The 13,302-nt window shown below is 43.5% G+C and overlaps 1 protein-coding gene across 4 annotated transcripts in view; it reads left to right on the forward strand.

Annotated features, from left to right (window-relative positions):
- The window catches only part of RANBP3L (RAN binding protein 3 like), a 268,930-nt gene that overhangs the window by 140,299 nt on the left and 115,329 nt on the right, over positions 1-13,302 (forward strand). For all 4 annotated transcript variants that reach the window (XM_044069962.1, XM_044069963.1, XM_044069964.1 and 1 more), the window contains 3 exons: positions 1,590-1,658; positions 3,622-3,696; positions 7,622-7,755. In XM_044069962.1, coding sequence (XP_043925897.1) covers positions 1,590-1,658; positions 3,622-3,696; positions 7,622-7,755 — 278 coding nt within the window. The remainder of the gene's footprint in view (positions 1-1,589; positions 1,659-3,621; positions 3,697-7,621; positions 7,756-13,302) is intronic.

The following is a 13,302-nucleotide window of genomic DNA, read 5'->3' on the forward strand; positions in this document are numbered from 1 at the left end:
TGTGTTGGGTATGTTATTTTGCCTTAAGGGCTGTGATTGTGTGGCACACTGGTTTTGTGAAGTATGTGTTTCATGGTTTGTGTTGGGGGGGTGGAAGTTGCTTGGATGTCTGCTTTGGAGGTCTCTGTTGCTTTTACAGATTTTTATTTAGAGCCTCTAATGAGTATGTTTTCATGTATTTATGTGTGTTTTTTGCCGGTGCTGGTTTCATAGGTCTATGTGAGACTGGTGGTGTGATGCAAGTAATTCCCTTCTCCTCTTGACTGCCTGGTCCAGTCTTGGGTTGAGAGAGCTTAGCCTTCAGTTTGGCTGCATAATTGTATCTCTCGCATGTATTAGTGTTTGGTGGAAGGAGGAGGGGGTTGTCTGTGTACATGAGGCAATTGTAACATTGCCTCAAAATGCCCAGATTCACCAGATGGACTGGAGAGTTCACCTGAAACTGCCCTTTGGACATGCCTGGATAGGTACAGTGAACTGTTTTACTGATTGTCAAGTAAGGTCGAATAGAGAGCCTTGTCCTTCTCTACAGTATAGGGGGGGGGGGTCTAGTGCTAAGGTTTATTAGTGCTTGCTATGAGTTTTGAGCAAGTGCTGGGATGAGAAGTGAATGGTTTAAGTGCTTAAGTTGAAAGGTTGTCTAGTTCCAAGGGAAAAAATTGAAGAGTAGACTTTGTGGAGCCGGGAATAGTTATACCCTAGCTAACCAGCACTATCCAGTGCGCAAAACCGCGCAAATGCGGGTTTTATAGCAGGGAAATGAAAGAGATAGAAATTAGCCCAAAATGGCCAATAAACTACTCATTTCTGGGCTGAAACCACTCCTCCAGGGGCAGATAGGCTGCTCAAAGCTCCCTCTCTCTCACAGTGAACAGAGAACCTTCCTTCTATCCAAGTAAGGTATGGGCAAACACAGAAACCTGTAACACAGCCGTGAATTCAGCACTAACCTGAAAACTGGACTATACTAGCTTAGAAAGTCAGGAAAACAAGTATATATGTTTGCTTTTTTTTTTTTTTTTTCAGAAAATAAAGCAGATACAATAAAAAAAACACTTTAAATGCACAGAAATGGCTATCACACTTGAGTGTGTAGCCTACAACAGTTAAACAGGTAATTTAAACACAAAAACGAATTTGTTAAAGTGCAGGCAGTAAAATAAGTACAATATGTAGCTGAAACAAGCCTTTTTAAATCACAGAAACTCTAGACATAATAGCTTAACAAAAGTTTCAGACTTTGTAAATTAATTCAGGGAGTCCTGTTGCTTTTTTTCACATCAGAGTATCCCTGAGCATGTGTAGCTGGAGGATATAATGTGCTTTTAGTGTTGGCATGAGTATCAATGTACTTATCTCAGGTTACAGGTAATGGGCCTTTTAATTATAGATTCTCAGACCTTGTGTCAGCATTCCAGTAATTAATTTCTGTATATTGTAAAAGTGCCATAAATTTCATTTCTTAATATCTGTGCCTCAGTGTTTTGGCTGCAAAAAGCAGTCTTGGTATTTACTGGCTTTCCTGAATGTTATCCTGTTGCGGGAGCCTGCTTTGCAGTGTGTGAGTAAACATTCTGCTTTATTTGCAGATGCATCACAAGTCAGAGTCCGATCTGCTTCTTTTACTGCTCCTCCTACATTCCCTCCTTCACAGCTTGGTAAGAGAGTTTTTTTTCTTAAGAGACCTGTTTGTGGAATATAGATTTTAAGTTCAATAATGAAGTGAAAAAAGAATTATCCAAGGTTGTAATTTTGCATCTTAACCACCGAGGTACACCCCTTTTTAGTTTCTCTTAGCCCATTAGCTGTGCCTTCAGCATTTTACTGTAGCAGCTGCATTTCATGTTTGAACTGCAAGACTTCCTACAGCCCCTGTAGATGTTATTTAAATCTGCTGTGGACATGCAGGCACCTGTACAAGAATCCATACATTTTTTGAATGAATATGCAACACAGTATGTGACAGAGGCACAAAATGGGTGACAAGTAGTCAGACTTAAGACTGGAAGTGTGAAGGACAGTGAAAGGAAGTACATTAATATTTCTAATAACTGTAAGAGCAGAGAGAACCATATATTCTTATATAATGTGTTAATCTGGAATACTGCCCGTTTACTGTTTAACACCATGTTTCTGAAACCTAAACTGAATGACTTTGCTCCCAGTATGTGACATTTGAGTTACAGTTCTGATCTGCATACTTGATTCTCAGCAATGAATGAGTCATGCGATCTTTGTGCAAAATGCATTTATGTTTTGTGTACAAAATACAGCTATGTGTTCTCATTGCAAAATGCTCAAACCCGTATTCCCACAGCAGCTACAGGGTTACTGCTGTCTACTTCCCTGCTATCTACCCTTCGAGGAGGAACTAGAGGGTCATGTAGTATCTTGTTGCTTCTAACGTCATATTGAGGGATTGACAACACTGTTGTGAGGAGTAGCTTGAGTGGGTGGTGTAGAGGTATAAAGCCCTTACTACAGATGTGGTGACCTGAGTTCACATAGTGTCTCTGTGCTTGATGGCACAGGCATAGAAGATGGACATATGCCCATCCTGGGGGAAGGAGGAAGACTTGTACATTCAGGACACACTCGTGTCATTTGTTTTTTTGGGTGGAGACCAGGCAAACAATTGAGCTGTGCTATATAAGAGTGGGCAGGGAGTCCTGCTGACAGCAGCCCCTTGTGGAAGTGAGGGGCAGTTCAGAATAGACACCATTGCATGTCTCATCCTTACTGGATGTGCACTGGGGAGGGTATGACCCTTCCACATGAGACCTTTATTTCCTCACCAGCCCTGAACATGGTCAAAGCAAGATGATATATTTGGTAGACTCAGTGACTGTGTGTGTGTGTGTGTGTGTGTGTGTGTGTGTGTGTGTGTGTGTGTGTGTGTGTGTGTGTGTGTGTGTGTGTGTGTGTGTGTGTTTGTGTGTGTGTTTGTGTGCCTGTGCCCTGTGCACATTTGGAGGGCAGCAGAATTTGGCTGCAGTTATTGACAGAGTTACAGCCTAAGTCATGTGAATCCGTATACTGTGGGTTTCTGATGAAATTCAAAAGATCTCATTTATGAGTCTCAGAACAACAAGACTGTATGTATGAATGTGAGGGGATGTAGTGCAAGTCCAAGTTTCTGATACCTCAGAGTATTCCCTAATCTTCATTGTGTAGTGATCTTAAAGTGTATAGCAGGGTGTGGGGGAGGGCTTAGCCTACACATATTGTGTGTAGTGATCTAAAAGTGTATAGCAGCGTGTGGGAGAGGGCTTAGCTTACACATATTGTGTGTAGTGATCTAAAAGTGTATAGCAGCATGTGGGGGAGGGCTTAGCCTACACATATTGGACGTAGGAAGTGAAGCCCTTTTGAAAAAAATGTTTTAGTGGTATTACAACAGTTTTTGCCTTTCTTTGTGTTTTTTTCCCAATAAGAGTTGTATTTTTTGATTTTGCTGTATTCTCAAGTACTGGTTTCACATTTCTGATAGGGAGCCTTATAGTCTGTAAAGTTCTCACATGAAATGAAGTCAGAGGGCAAGATAATCAAATAGATTTTTATCACTGTTAGCCTAGTGTGACCTTTAATTTTGTATCACACTTCTCTCCTTTCTGTTCCCAGCAAGTCGAAACAATATATTTATGCCTTCAACCTTGCATCAGATGACATGCGAGAATCATTCAGGCATTGATAAAGGTAGGTGCACCTTTGTGTCATGACATATTCATTGAAGAAAACCATTTACTGCATACTAGGATTTAAGGTTTGCGGCTTTAGTAGAACAGGCAATGTAACTACTCTTACACAGCACATGTGATGTGTAGACTAAAAAAATAATTTGTACTGCATTTAATAGAAATGTACTCAGTCTTTTAATGAGTTGTTGGGGGATATTCAGAGATACAGAGGGCGCTATGCAACTCTGTTGTTAGCAGGGTTGCTCAGTGCACTAAATGTGTCCAATTCAATGACTGCTTTAGCTCTAGAGTTGTATGAACCCTAAGACTGGCAATGCCATAATTGTACCAATGGCTGCTACATTTATATGTGGTGTTGTCCAGTAATCTATATGAGCCACGTGGTCTGCCCCAGAGCCTTATTCAGGGTTTGAAGTAGCATAGTAAAACAATTCAAGGTCAAATTCTACTACCATGTTTTCGTGCTGTTCTTGGCATTCATTCATTGTTGTCTATGGTATTTGGTACAACAGGTAAAGGCATCTGAGGCTGTGCCCGAATCTGGCAGTCAGCATCGAGGACTAGGCTATGAGCTGATGATAAGCATGTTCATGTGTACTATAGTTATAGATAATCACTGTGGGCAGAATGCACAGTAAACACATTCAGAAGTATTCTTTGTATGTTACACACCAAACTTGTGAACATACCCATGAAGATGTGCACTTGGATGAGGAAGAAATAATAGTACAAGGGGTACAGTTTATATAAGCAGGACACACCATCCCAACAAAAATAGTCCTCCAGATACTTCATTTGCTACTAAGCCTCTGTAAGCTGTGAATTTGCATACTGTTATTACCACCAAATGATGTTTTACAGCATGAAAATTGGCTAATGGTGGTAATACCACATTGCAATGTCATGTCCTGTCATGGGACACAGCAGAATGTTTTGTCACTATGAAGATGTTACTTAGAAACCACTATCTCTAGCTACTGTTTTGTCACTAAGTTACTTAGACTAGACAAATTAGACGTACAAAATGTTTGATTTCCCAGCTGAAATTAAACATCTTTATCACAAATATTGCATTGCTAATACTACAACTGTACCACTGTAAAAAAATGGTTAAACAACTGGGAGTGGTATGTATGTATGTACTTGGGGTGCTTTTACTACACCCTACTATGAAACCTCAGTACAGAATCTGTGAAGACAGGAGTGACTGAGGATGAATAAATATTTGTTTTGTTTATTTATGAGCTAGATGAGCTGTTCCCATTGCACCCTTTTCAGTCATAAATGAGACATTTAAAGCAAGATGAAGTAGTGCAAAACTTGACATGTGCCCTCCCCTCCCCAACAAGACAGGCAAGTGGGAAGAAACCCCTACAGTCCTTCCCCTCCCATAACATCTCCAGCATGTGGCCAGGATGATATCAAACTTGTACCACCTGGGTCATAGTTTTGGCTTTATTCCACTGAAGTTTTATATGGTTCTTAAGGGGCTTAGCCAGCTTTCTGAGCCTTCTCACTGTTGATATGTTTTAATATTTGTGTTCATCTTAGGTTCATAGGTTAGTACTAAGCTAACTGCCCTTGCGAGCCATTTTAAGCCTAGCCAATTATCCCTTGTGAGACTCAAGACTAGTAACAATTCCATCATTTGGTTGTACTTCATTATTATTTAGTACTGTTAGTCATATGGTATTGTGTACCTTGAGCATGAAGACACATTAAACTTGTGGATGTCTGTGGTCATCTTTTAATGACAAGGGCAAGTTGTTTTCTTAAATATTGGAATACAATTGTGATACAGACAATGAAAGAGACTTTGGAATCGATAAAGTTTGTTGGACATAACCAAGTCTAGTAGATTGTCTAGTGTTCATGTAAATTGGGTCCAGAGGCTTTAGGTTCCAGTTTATCCGGACAGTAAGATTTATGTACTACTAAATGTTTTGTTGCACTTGCTAAGTAAGATTGGGTTAATGATATCAACAATTATGAGATCCCTATCGCCTGGTGAGTATTTCAGTGCATATTGCACTATGTTGTTTCACGAGGTATCCAGTAAAGTTGTATTGGAGGATGTGGCTTATAAGTCAAACCAAGACAAAGTTTTAAGTAGTTGTTTACTGAGGTGTTCCAGTTAACTGGTTTGGATTATATCTGACTGGGATTATGTTTTTCCTCATAGCAAAAAATCATTATTGTTCTTAAAAATAAGGAATTGACCCTTAGCTTGTTTATCTGATATGCTTACCCAGAGTGGTTTGTGTTCTTTTATTAGATGAAGTTGAGAAACCATGTATGGTCTTCACCAGAGACTCTATTATGCATCAAATGTTTCAGCGTCTGTGAAAGCTTACAAGGATGCAGAGTGCATGAAAGATCTTGTAACATTGTCTGTCAGTAAGAGATGCTGAAACAAGTCAGTCTAAGGGACTATCATTTATTGGTCTGCCTATATTCCTTACTGCCTCTCAATTTATACGCAGCATAAATGGGGCTTAAATGTGTTTGTGTGTGCACACACACACACACACACACACACACACACACACACACACACACACACACACACACACACACAAAATATAGATTTATTGATTAGCATATGTTTTGGAGGTGAGACCAAATTAGTTCATACCTCTCAACCTCTTAGACACACACACATCTCACACACACACACACACACACAAAATATAAATTTATTGATTATCATATGTTTTGGAGGTGAGACCAAATTAGTTCATACCTCTCAACCTCTTAGAATAAGAAATCTGGACAAAGCCATAAATAATGGTGGAACAAAGACCCAAAAAACAGGGACAATTTTAATATTGCTCTTACAAACTTACAGAGTTGCTGGAATAATGGTCTTTGCATTAGGATGAATTTTCTGAAGGGTGTGAATTCTAAAACTCAAATGCCTGTCATTTTCTGACATCAGTCCTCAAAAGAGTGGGCAATAAGTTGCCAGAAAGCCAACATTTTATGAGGAATAGACCAAAAATATGTGGCAAAAAGCTGGACATTCTACTAAAATGTAGATAGTTGAGAGCTATGAATTGGAGTACATGGAGAAAATTCATGGAAACACTGACAGAACACCTGAATCAGGATTGAACCACAGACCCTGTAGCAATAAATCAGGCAGACACTGTATCACTGAGCCATTGTGCTGTCTATGGCCTTTACAGAAGTAACTGTGTCCAGGAATGCTAGGTAATAAATGGAATTTAAAGGTAGAAGGGCTGGGTTATAAACCTCTTCAAAATGTATGAGGTAAGATATAATGTATATTTATGTGGATGCTTTCTCTTGTTGATTTATGTTCCTTTAGCAGGATGCAGTAAAGGCTATTGGGTGAAAAGTTTGGTTGGGAGTTGTAGTTCCACAGTACACCCATATTACATTGTTTAGCTGGAATAGCAGCTGAATCCCACATCCACTTCAAGACTGTTACTGCCTGTCTTGAAGCAGACATATAGCATTTTTTGGTAGTGAATGTTCTGGAAAGGAATATGTCAACCCAAACTATAAGAAATGAATTCATGGCGTTTTTCTATATCCAGTCTGAAGGCCTTTAAAAGATAGTGGAACTGTCACTTTCTTGTACGTACATCTAAACAGATGCATCAAGTGTAGACTTGTGGTAACAGACCTCCTTTGTTCTAGATCAGATTACTTGAATAGCAGGAAAAAAGTCTGCCCTGCTGGCAAAACGAGTCATGTTAGGATGCCCGGCTTTTGTAGTTTTGCTAAAAAAAGAAATTGCATACTTGACCAATTTACTCTGCATTTCTGGTCACTGCACTGAGCCCACAACCCTGCTGTTTTCCTGGATGTGGCTGCTATAAACTAGCCATATAGATGTTTTGTTCCAGTGGTATTGTTTTAATTCACACATAATATTTTTCTTTTTCTTTAACTAGAGTCCACTTCAGTTAGCCAGTCCTGGAATGTCCTGCGTCCTGCCATTCTGCAGCCACCACAAGTTCAGACGTTCACCCAGTCAGTCATGCTGGATAAAGTGCAGGAAGTCCAGAGCAGTGAGAAGCATTGTCAGGTACGTAAGTGTTTCTGAAACCTTATCATGTACTCTGGTGATACAAAAGCTTAATGACTTTCTACTCATATGTTGCAGTATTCTAAGTGTGGGATTTCCTGTCCTCAGGTGACTCATGCGTCAGCTTCCATACAAAAGCTTCAGCTTGACTGTTGCAGTGTGCATGGAACTTCACACGTACGGTCATAAACCAGGGGCCTTAAATGTGACATCTGCACGCACAATCCTCAGAACTTTTCAGCTGGAGATGACATTCGCATCGTACGGTTGCCTCTTCACAGAGGGTGCATCTTAAAGATAAGTAGTCCATTGGGTTTCTAATTTTCTTATTTTTGACGATTATTCTAGCACACGCTTGGTTGTTGTAGCCTATAGCTGATGTCAGGGGAAAAAGGGAAAGTGCCAATGCGGGTGCCAGATACCCCATAAGAATGCCCATGACAGGTGTGTTTTTTGCCTAGGCCGGGAACACGATCAGTACTCCTGCGTTATTTGTCAATCATTTGTGCCTAAGACCTTGTGCAGCTGTCTAGCCATGTTAAATCTCTACCTGGAGAACCAACACCTATAGCGGTTAGCCCTTAGGATGGATCCTGCATCAGAGACCACACCCGAACCTTCGCACAAGAAGTCCAAGGCTCCTTCATAGGTTCATAGGTTCATAGGTTAGTACTAGGCTATCAGCCCTAGGGCCTATACAAGCCTAGCCATAACAATTCCCTGAATATTTCTTCCCACATTATTTACTTTCCTGGACCCCTGTCTAGCAGGGCGACTGACGTGATCCCTGGGGTGAATTTCCTTTCTCCCATCCAATCGTCAAGGTTCCTCTTGAAGAGGTCCAAAGAGGCACTCTGCTTGACATGTATGGGCAATCTATTCCAGAGTCTGGGGAGTCTCTGGGTCAGGAACCTATCCCTCCAACATGTTTTGTTTATTGTGATGACAAGGTTTAGATCCCTGGGCGTGTAGCTCTGAGGGATTGGGATTTCTTTAAGTGTAGCATGTCCAACAGCTCTGGGTTTGACATGGCCTTGTATTTTAAGCAGAGATCGCCTCTGAGTAGACGATATGCGACAGAGTATAGCTGGAGTTTTTTAAGGCGGTCAGCATAGGGCATCTGCTTTAGGCCTGTGATTCTTTTAGTGAGGTATTTCTGAGGCCTTTCCAGTTGTTGCAGATGTCTTGAGAGGTACATACCAAATGGGGCATTGTATTCTATAATGGGTCTAATGAGGGATGAGTACAGTGGGACAATGACCTCCTTTTTTCTGGATGAAAAGCCCTTCGTGATGAGGTGTGCCACATAGAAGGATTTCCTGACTCCTAGGCCTTCTTCGCCTGCCACTCCACTTCCCGATGCACCGGCAACTGCTGATCTAGGGGTTTAGGCATGCTCAGAGGATCCGTCGGCTGCAACGACGTCCCTCGAGGAAGCCGTTTCACAGCTGGCGACAGGCACATCCATGGAGTTCATTCAGACATCGACGCCCGTCGGTGTTAAGGGGGAGACAGTTTCAGTTGTACCTCTGGCAGGGATCCAGACTTCGGAAGTGTTAATCTCCACACCCGATGCCAGGCTACTCTCTACTTCCTCTCCGGCCAAAAAGAAGCAGAAAATAAGCATACCTCCACTTCTTCAGAAATCACACTGGATTGGCAGGCCTTCACTTCTTCTCTCATGCAGGCCTTTATGGCCCTTAGACCTTCAGCCTCAGCCACCTCCACCCTAGCCTCTTCTGAGCCCTTGGCCTGTCTCTGCTTCTTCCCTCCCATCCATGACCCCTCAAGTCAGGGAAGAAGAACATGATTCTTCTTTCTCATCATCAGAAGAGTGAGTCCATTTCTTATGTTTCCCAGATTGCCTCCCCCCAGGAATATTACTCTCCGGATTAGGAATCTGTGCAAGTGGAAACACCCTCCCCTTCAGCAGTTCCCCCTGTTCTGCCTGCTTACTTGGATGCCTTCAGTGCGACCTCTAAGGCCCCTGACTCCCAGCCTCCGGCCCCTAAGCATCCTGACCACTTCTATAAAGTACCAGAGGACCTTAAATTCCTAGTTAAGCCACCCTTGGCAGACCCAGCTGTTATTGCCACCACGGCAGATAAGTAATCTAGACTGCTGCCCTCTGCCTCCCTACTACCCACTGACAAAGACAGTAAGTACATAGATAGGATGGGGAAGAAGGTATATTTTTCTTCTACTTTGGCTTTCAGAGCCATAAATTGTAAGACCCACATGACTAAGTATGCATTAAACTTGGTCTCTCAAGTCTCCTCCATGCTGGCCTCCTTGCCTGACAGTCCCACAAGACGAACATCTCATCCAAACTTTCCTTGGCCCAACAGGTAGCCAGACATTCCAAAAGATGCAGCTACGATGCTGCAGAAGCATTCACCAGGTCTGCTGCATCTGCTTCAGCCCTCAGGAGGTACTCATGGCTAAGACTCCAGAACCTCCCTGAGGATTTCAAGGCTAAACTCCTGGATGCCCCTCTGGACCACAGTGTGCTTTTCGGAAAACAATTTGCTAACCTTTTTAAAAATCTACAAGAAAAAAGCAAAGAACTCCAGGACATCAAGCACCTGCTGGTGTCACCCATCCTCAAGTATTATAGGAACTACCCTGCTAAGGCCACCTTTGTGAGACCTGCTCCACACCCTCCACCTCCTCTTTGAGGTCCAGGAGAGGGGCTAGAAGACCTACCAACTCCAGATCCTCTGCTTCACCACAGCAACCCAGACAGCCCTTTCAGGACAGAGGAGGCCCCAGTAATGCGTGACTGCCATGCCCACCTCCCCCTCTCAGCCCACCTTTCCCACTGTCTCCCCCTTTCGCAATCCATCACTTCAGACCAGTGGGTCTTAAACATTATCCAAAAAAAGTACTTCCTGTCCTGGATAGAGAAGCCACCCAAAAGAGGCATCTCCCCAAAAACCAGGCCTATCTTATGCCACAAGTTCTGGTAGACCTTTTAAAGCTAAGCATCATAGAACCTGTCCCTCCAGGACAGGAAGGAAAGGGGTTTTACTCCTGTCTCTTCCTGGTCCCCAAAAAAGATGGCCCCTGGAGACCCATCTTAAATCTGTCCTTTCTAAACCTACATCTTCAGGTACCCTCTTTCAAAATGCTCTCTATCCCCACCCTGCTGCCTCTCATTCCAGCCAAGGCCTTCATGGCCACCCTGGACCTAAAGTAAGCCTACCTGCACATACCCATCAGGAATTCCCACAGACAATTCCTGCATTTCTCTGGGCCTTCCTCTCATTTCCAATTTACTGCCTTGCCCTCTGGTTTATTCATGCCCCCCCGGGTCTTCACAAAGTGCCTAGCCCCAGCCATTGCCTTTTGCAGAACTCAGGGGATACAGATTTACCCTTATCTGGACGACATCCTGATTCTGGCAGAGTTCAGGGATGCTGTCTTGAAGCATCTACATTTCACCATGTCCCTTCTGCAGAAACTAGGATTCACCATCAACCTCCCCAAATCCTCTCTGATCCCAAGCCAGGACAAGATTTTTCCTGGCTGCAGAATCAGAACAGACACAATGAAGGCTTTTCTCCCACAGGACAGAGTTCTGTCTTTAACTTCCCACTTCCAGGAAGCTCTACTATCCCAAAAGGTAACGGCAAGGCAATTTCTTCGTCTCCTGAGTTTAATGGCAGTAACCATCCCCATGCTACCACTTCCAAGAGTGCACATGCGCAAGCTGCAGTGGTTCCTGAAGAACATCTGGTCCCAACACCTACATTCCCTAGACTGGGCCATCTCCTTCCTTTCCTGTCTGAAAACAGAAATCAGCTAGTGGATCCAGCAAGTGCAAGTGAACCCAGGGCTCAACTACAGCCCCCCAATCCAAGTTATGCATACAGATGCCTCAGATTCAGGTTGGGGAGCAACTCTGGCATCTTACAGGATTCAAGAAAAATGGCATCCCTCTCTTCAGGCCAAACACATCAATATCAGGGGAAATTACAGCATTTTTCTTAGCTCTAAAGGCCTTCACCCCCCTTCTGGTTCCAGAGGTGCACCAGATTGTCACCAACAACACTAAGGTGATGTGGTACCTCAACAAGCAGGGAGGAACAAAGGCCTATCAGCTGTGCTGTCTATCCCTGCTGATATGGGACTTAGCCTCTCATCTCAACTTAGTCCTGCAGGTGGTCTACATCCCCTCACAGGACAACCACCAAGCCGATCTCTTGAGCAGGACCTCCTCACCTCAGCACAAATTGATGCTGAACAGGGAGGTCTTCTTAGACATAGTCCACTGGTGGGGTGCTCCACAAATAGACCTGTTTGCCTCCTCCCAGAACAGGCAACTGCAGAACGTCTGCTCAAAAACCCACTCCCCTCTAGCATGGAGAGTGGATGCTTTCAGCATCTCTTGGGAGGGGAAGTTCCTTTATGCCTTCCCCCCATTCCCACTGATTCAGAGAGTCCTCCTGAAAATTCAGAAGGACAAACCAGAAATTTTGTTAGTGACTCCCTACTGGTCAAGGCAGCATTGGTTCCCCCTACTTCACAAACTAGCCAAGGACAATCACTTCAAGTTACCCTACAAGGTGGACCTACTGACACAAGACAAAGGAACTCTCCTACACCCACACTTACGGATATTGTCTCTGCCTCTGCCTCTGTGGGTGATAAACATTTGATCCCTTTCAGACAGCACTACTCAGAGGATGTGCTTTCAGTCCTAAGGGAGGCAAGGAAACCTACTACCAGAAAATCTTACCTGGCTAAGTGAGAAAGATTTTCAAAATGATGTCTGCAAAAGGGAAGGGACGCTAGCTCCATGGAGGTTCCCCTGGTTCTAAACTACCTGTGTCAATTGATAAAAAGTGGCCTTTCTTATCCTTCTGTAAAAGTACACCTCTCGGCCATATCAGCCTGCCTGCCCCTGGAACCCCCCCTTGCTGGCCAGGCTTGATGTAAAGCTCTTCCTTAAAGGGGTCTTGCACATGAGACCACCTAGGAAACCTATCTCCCCACCTTGGGACCTTAACTACATCTTACAGAAATTAACCCAACATCCCTTTGAACCTGCCGGGCCTTCCTCCTTACAGATGTGTACATGGAAGACGGTCCTGTTGGTGGCTATCACTTCAGCCAGAAGAGTGTCAGAACTGCAGGCTTTAATGGCCTGTCCCCCCTACACCATCTTCCACAAAGACAGGGTGTCCTTACAAACCAACCTCTCTTTCATGTCTAAAGTGGTCAATGATCTCTCTCTTAACCAATCCATTCATCTGCCCACCTTTTTTTCCCTCATCCATTAATGACCCACACCCTGGACATGCACAGACAACTTAGATTTTACCTGGACAAGACCAAGACCATCAGAAAAACTAACCAGCTTGTTGTCTCCTTCCACCCCAGAGCCCTGGGCAAGGCAGTCTCCAAGCAAACCATTGCATGCTGGATCAGGAAAGTTATTTGCTTCTGCAACTTCCACCATGGAAAGGAACCCCCAAGGGGAATCAAGGCCCATTCAACTAGAGCTGTGGCCATCTCAAGGGCCTTCATGAAAAGCCTAGACAC

This window comes from Protopterus annectens, chromosome 1.part0 (genome assembly GCF_019279795.1).
Source record: "Protopterus annectens isolate FY-2018-M chromosome 1.part0, PAN1.0, whole genome shotgun sequence".
Lineage (NCBI taxonomy): Eukaryota > Metazoa > Chordata > Ceratodontiformes > Protopteridae > Protopterus > Protopterus annectens.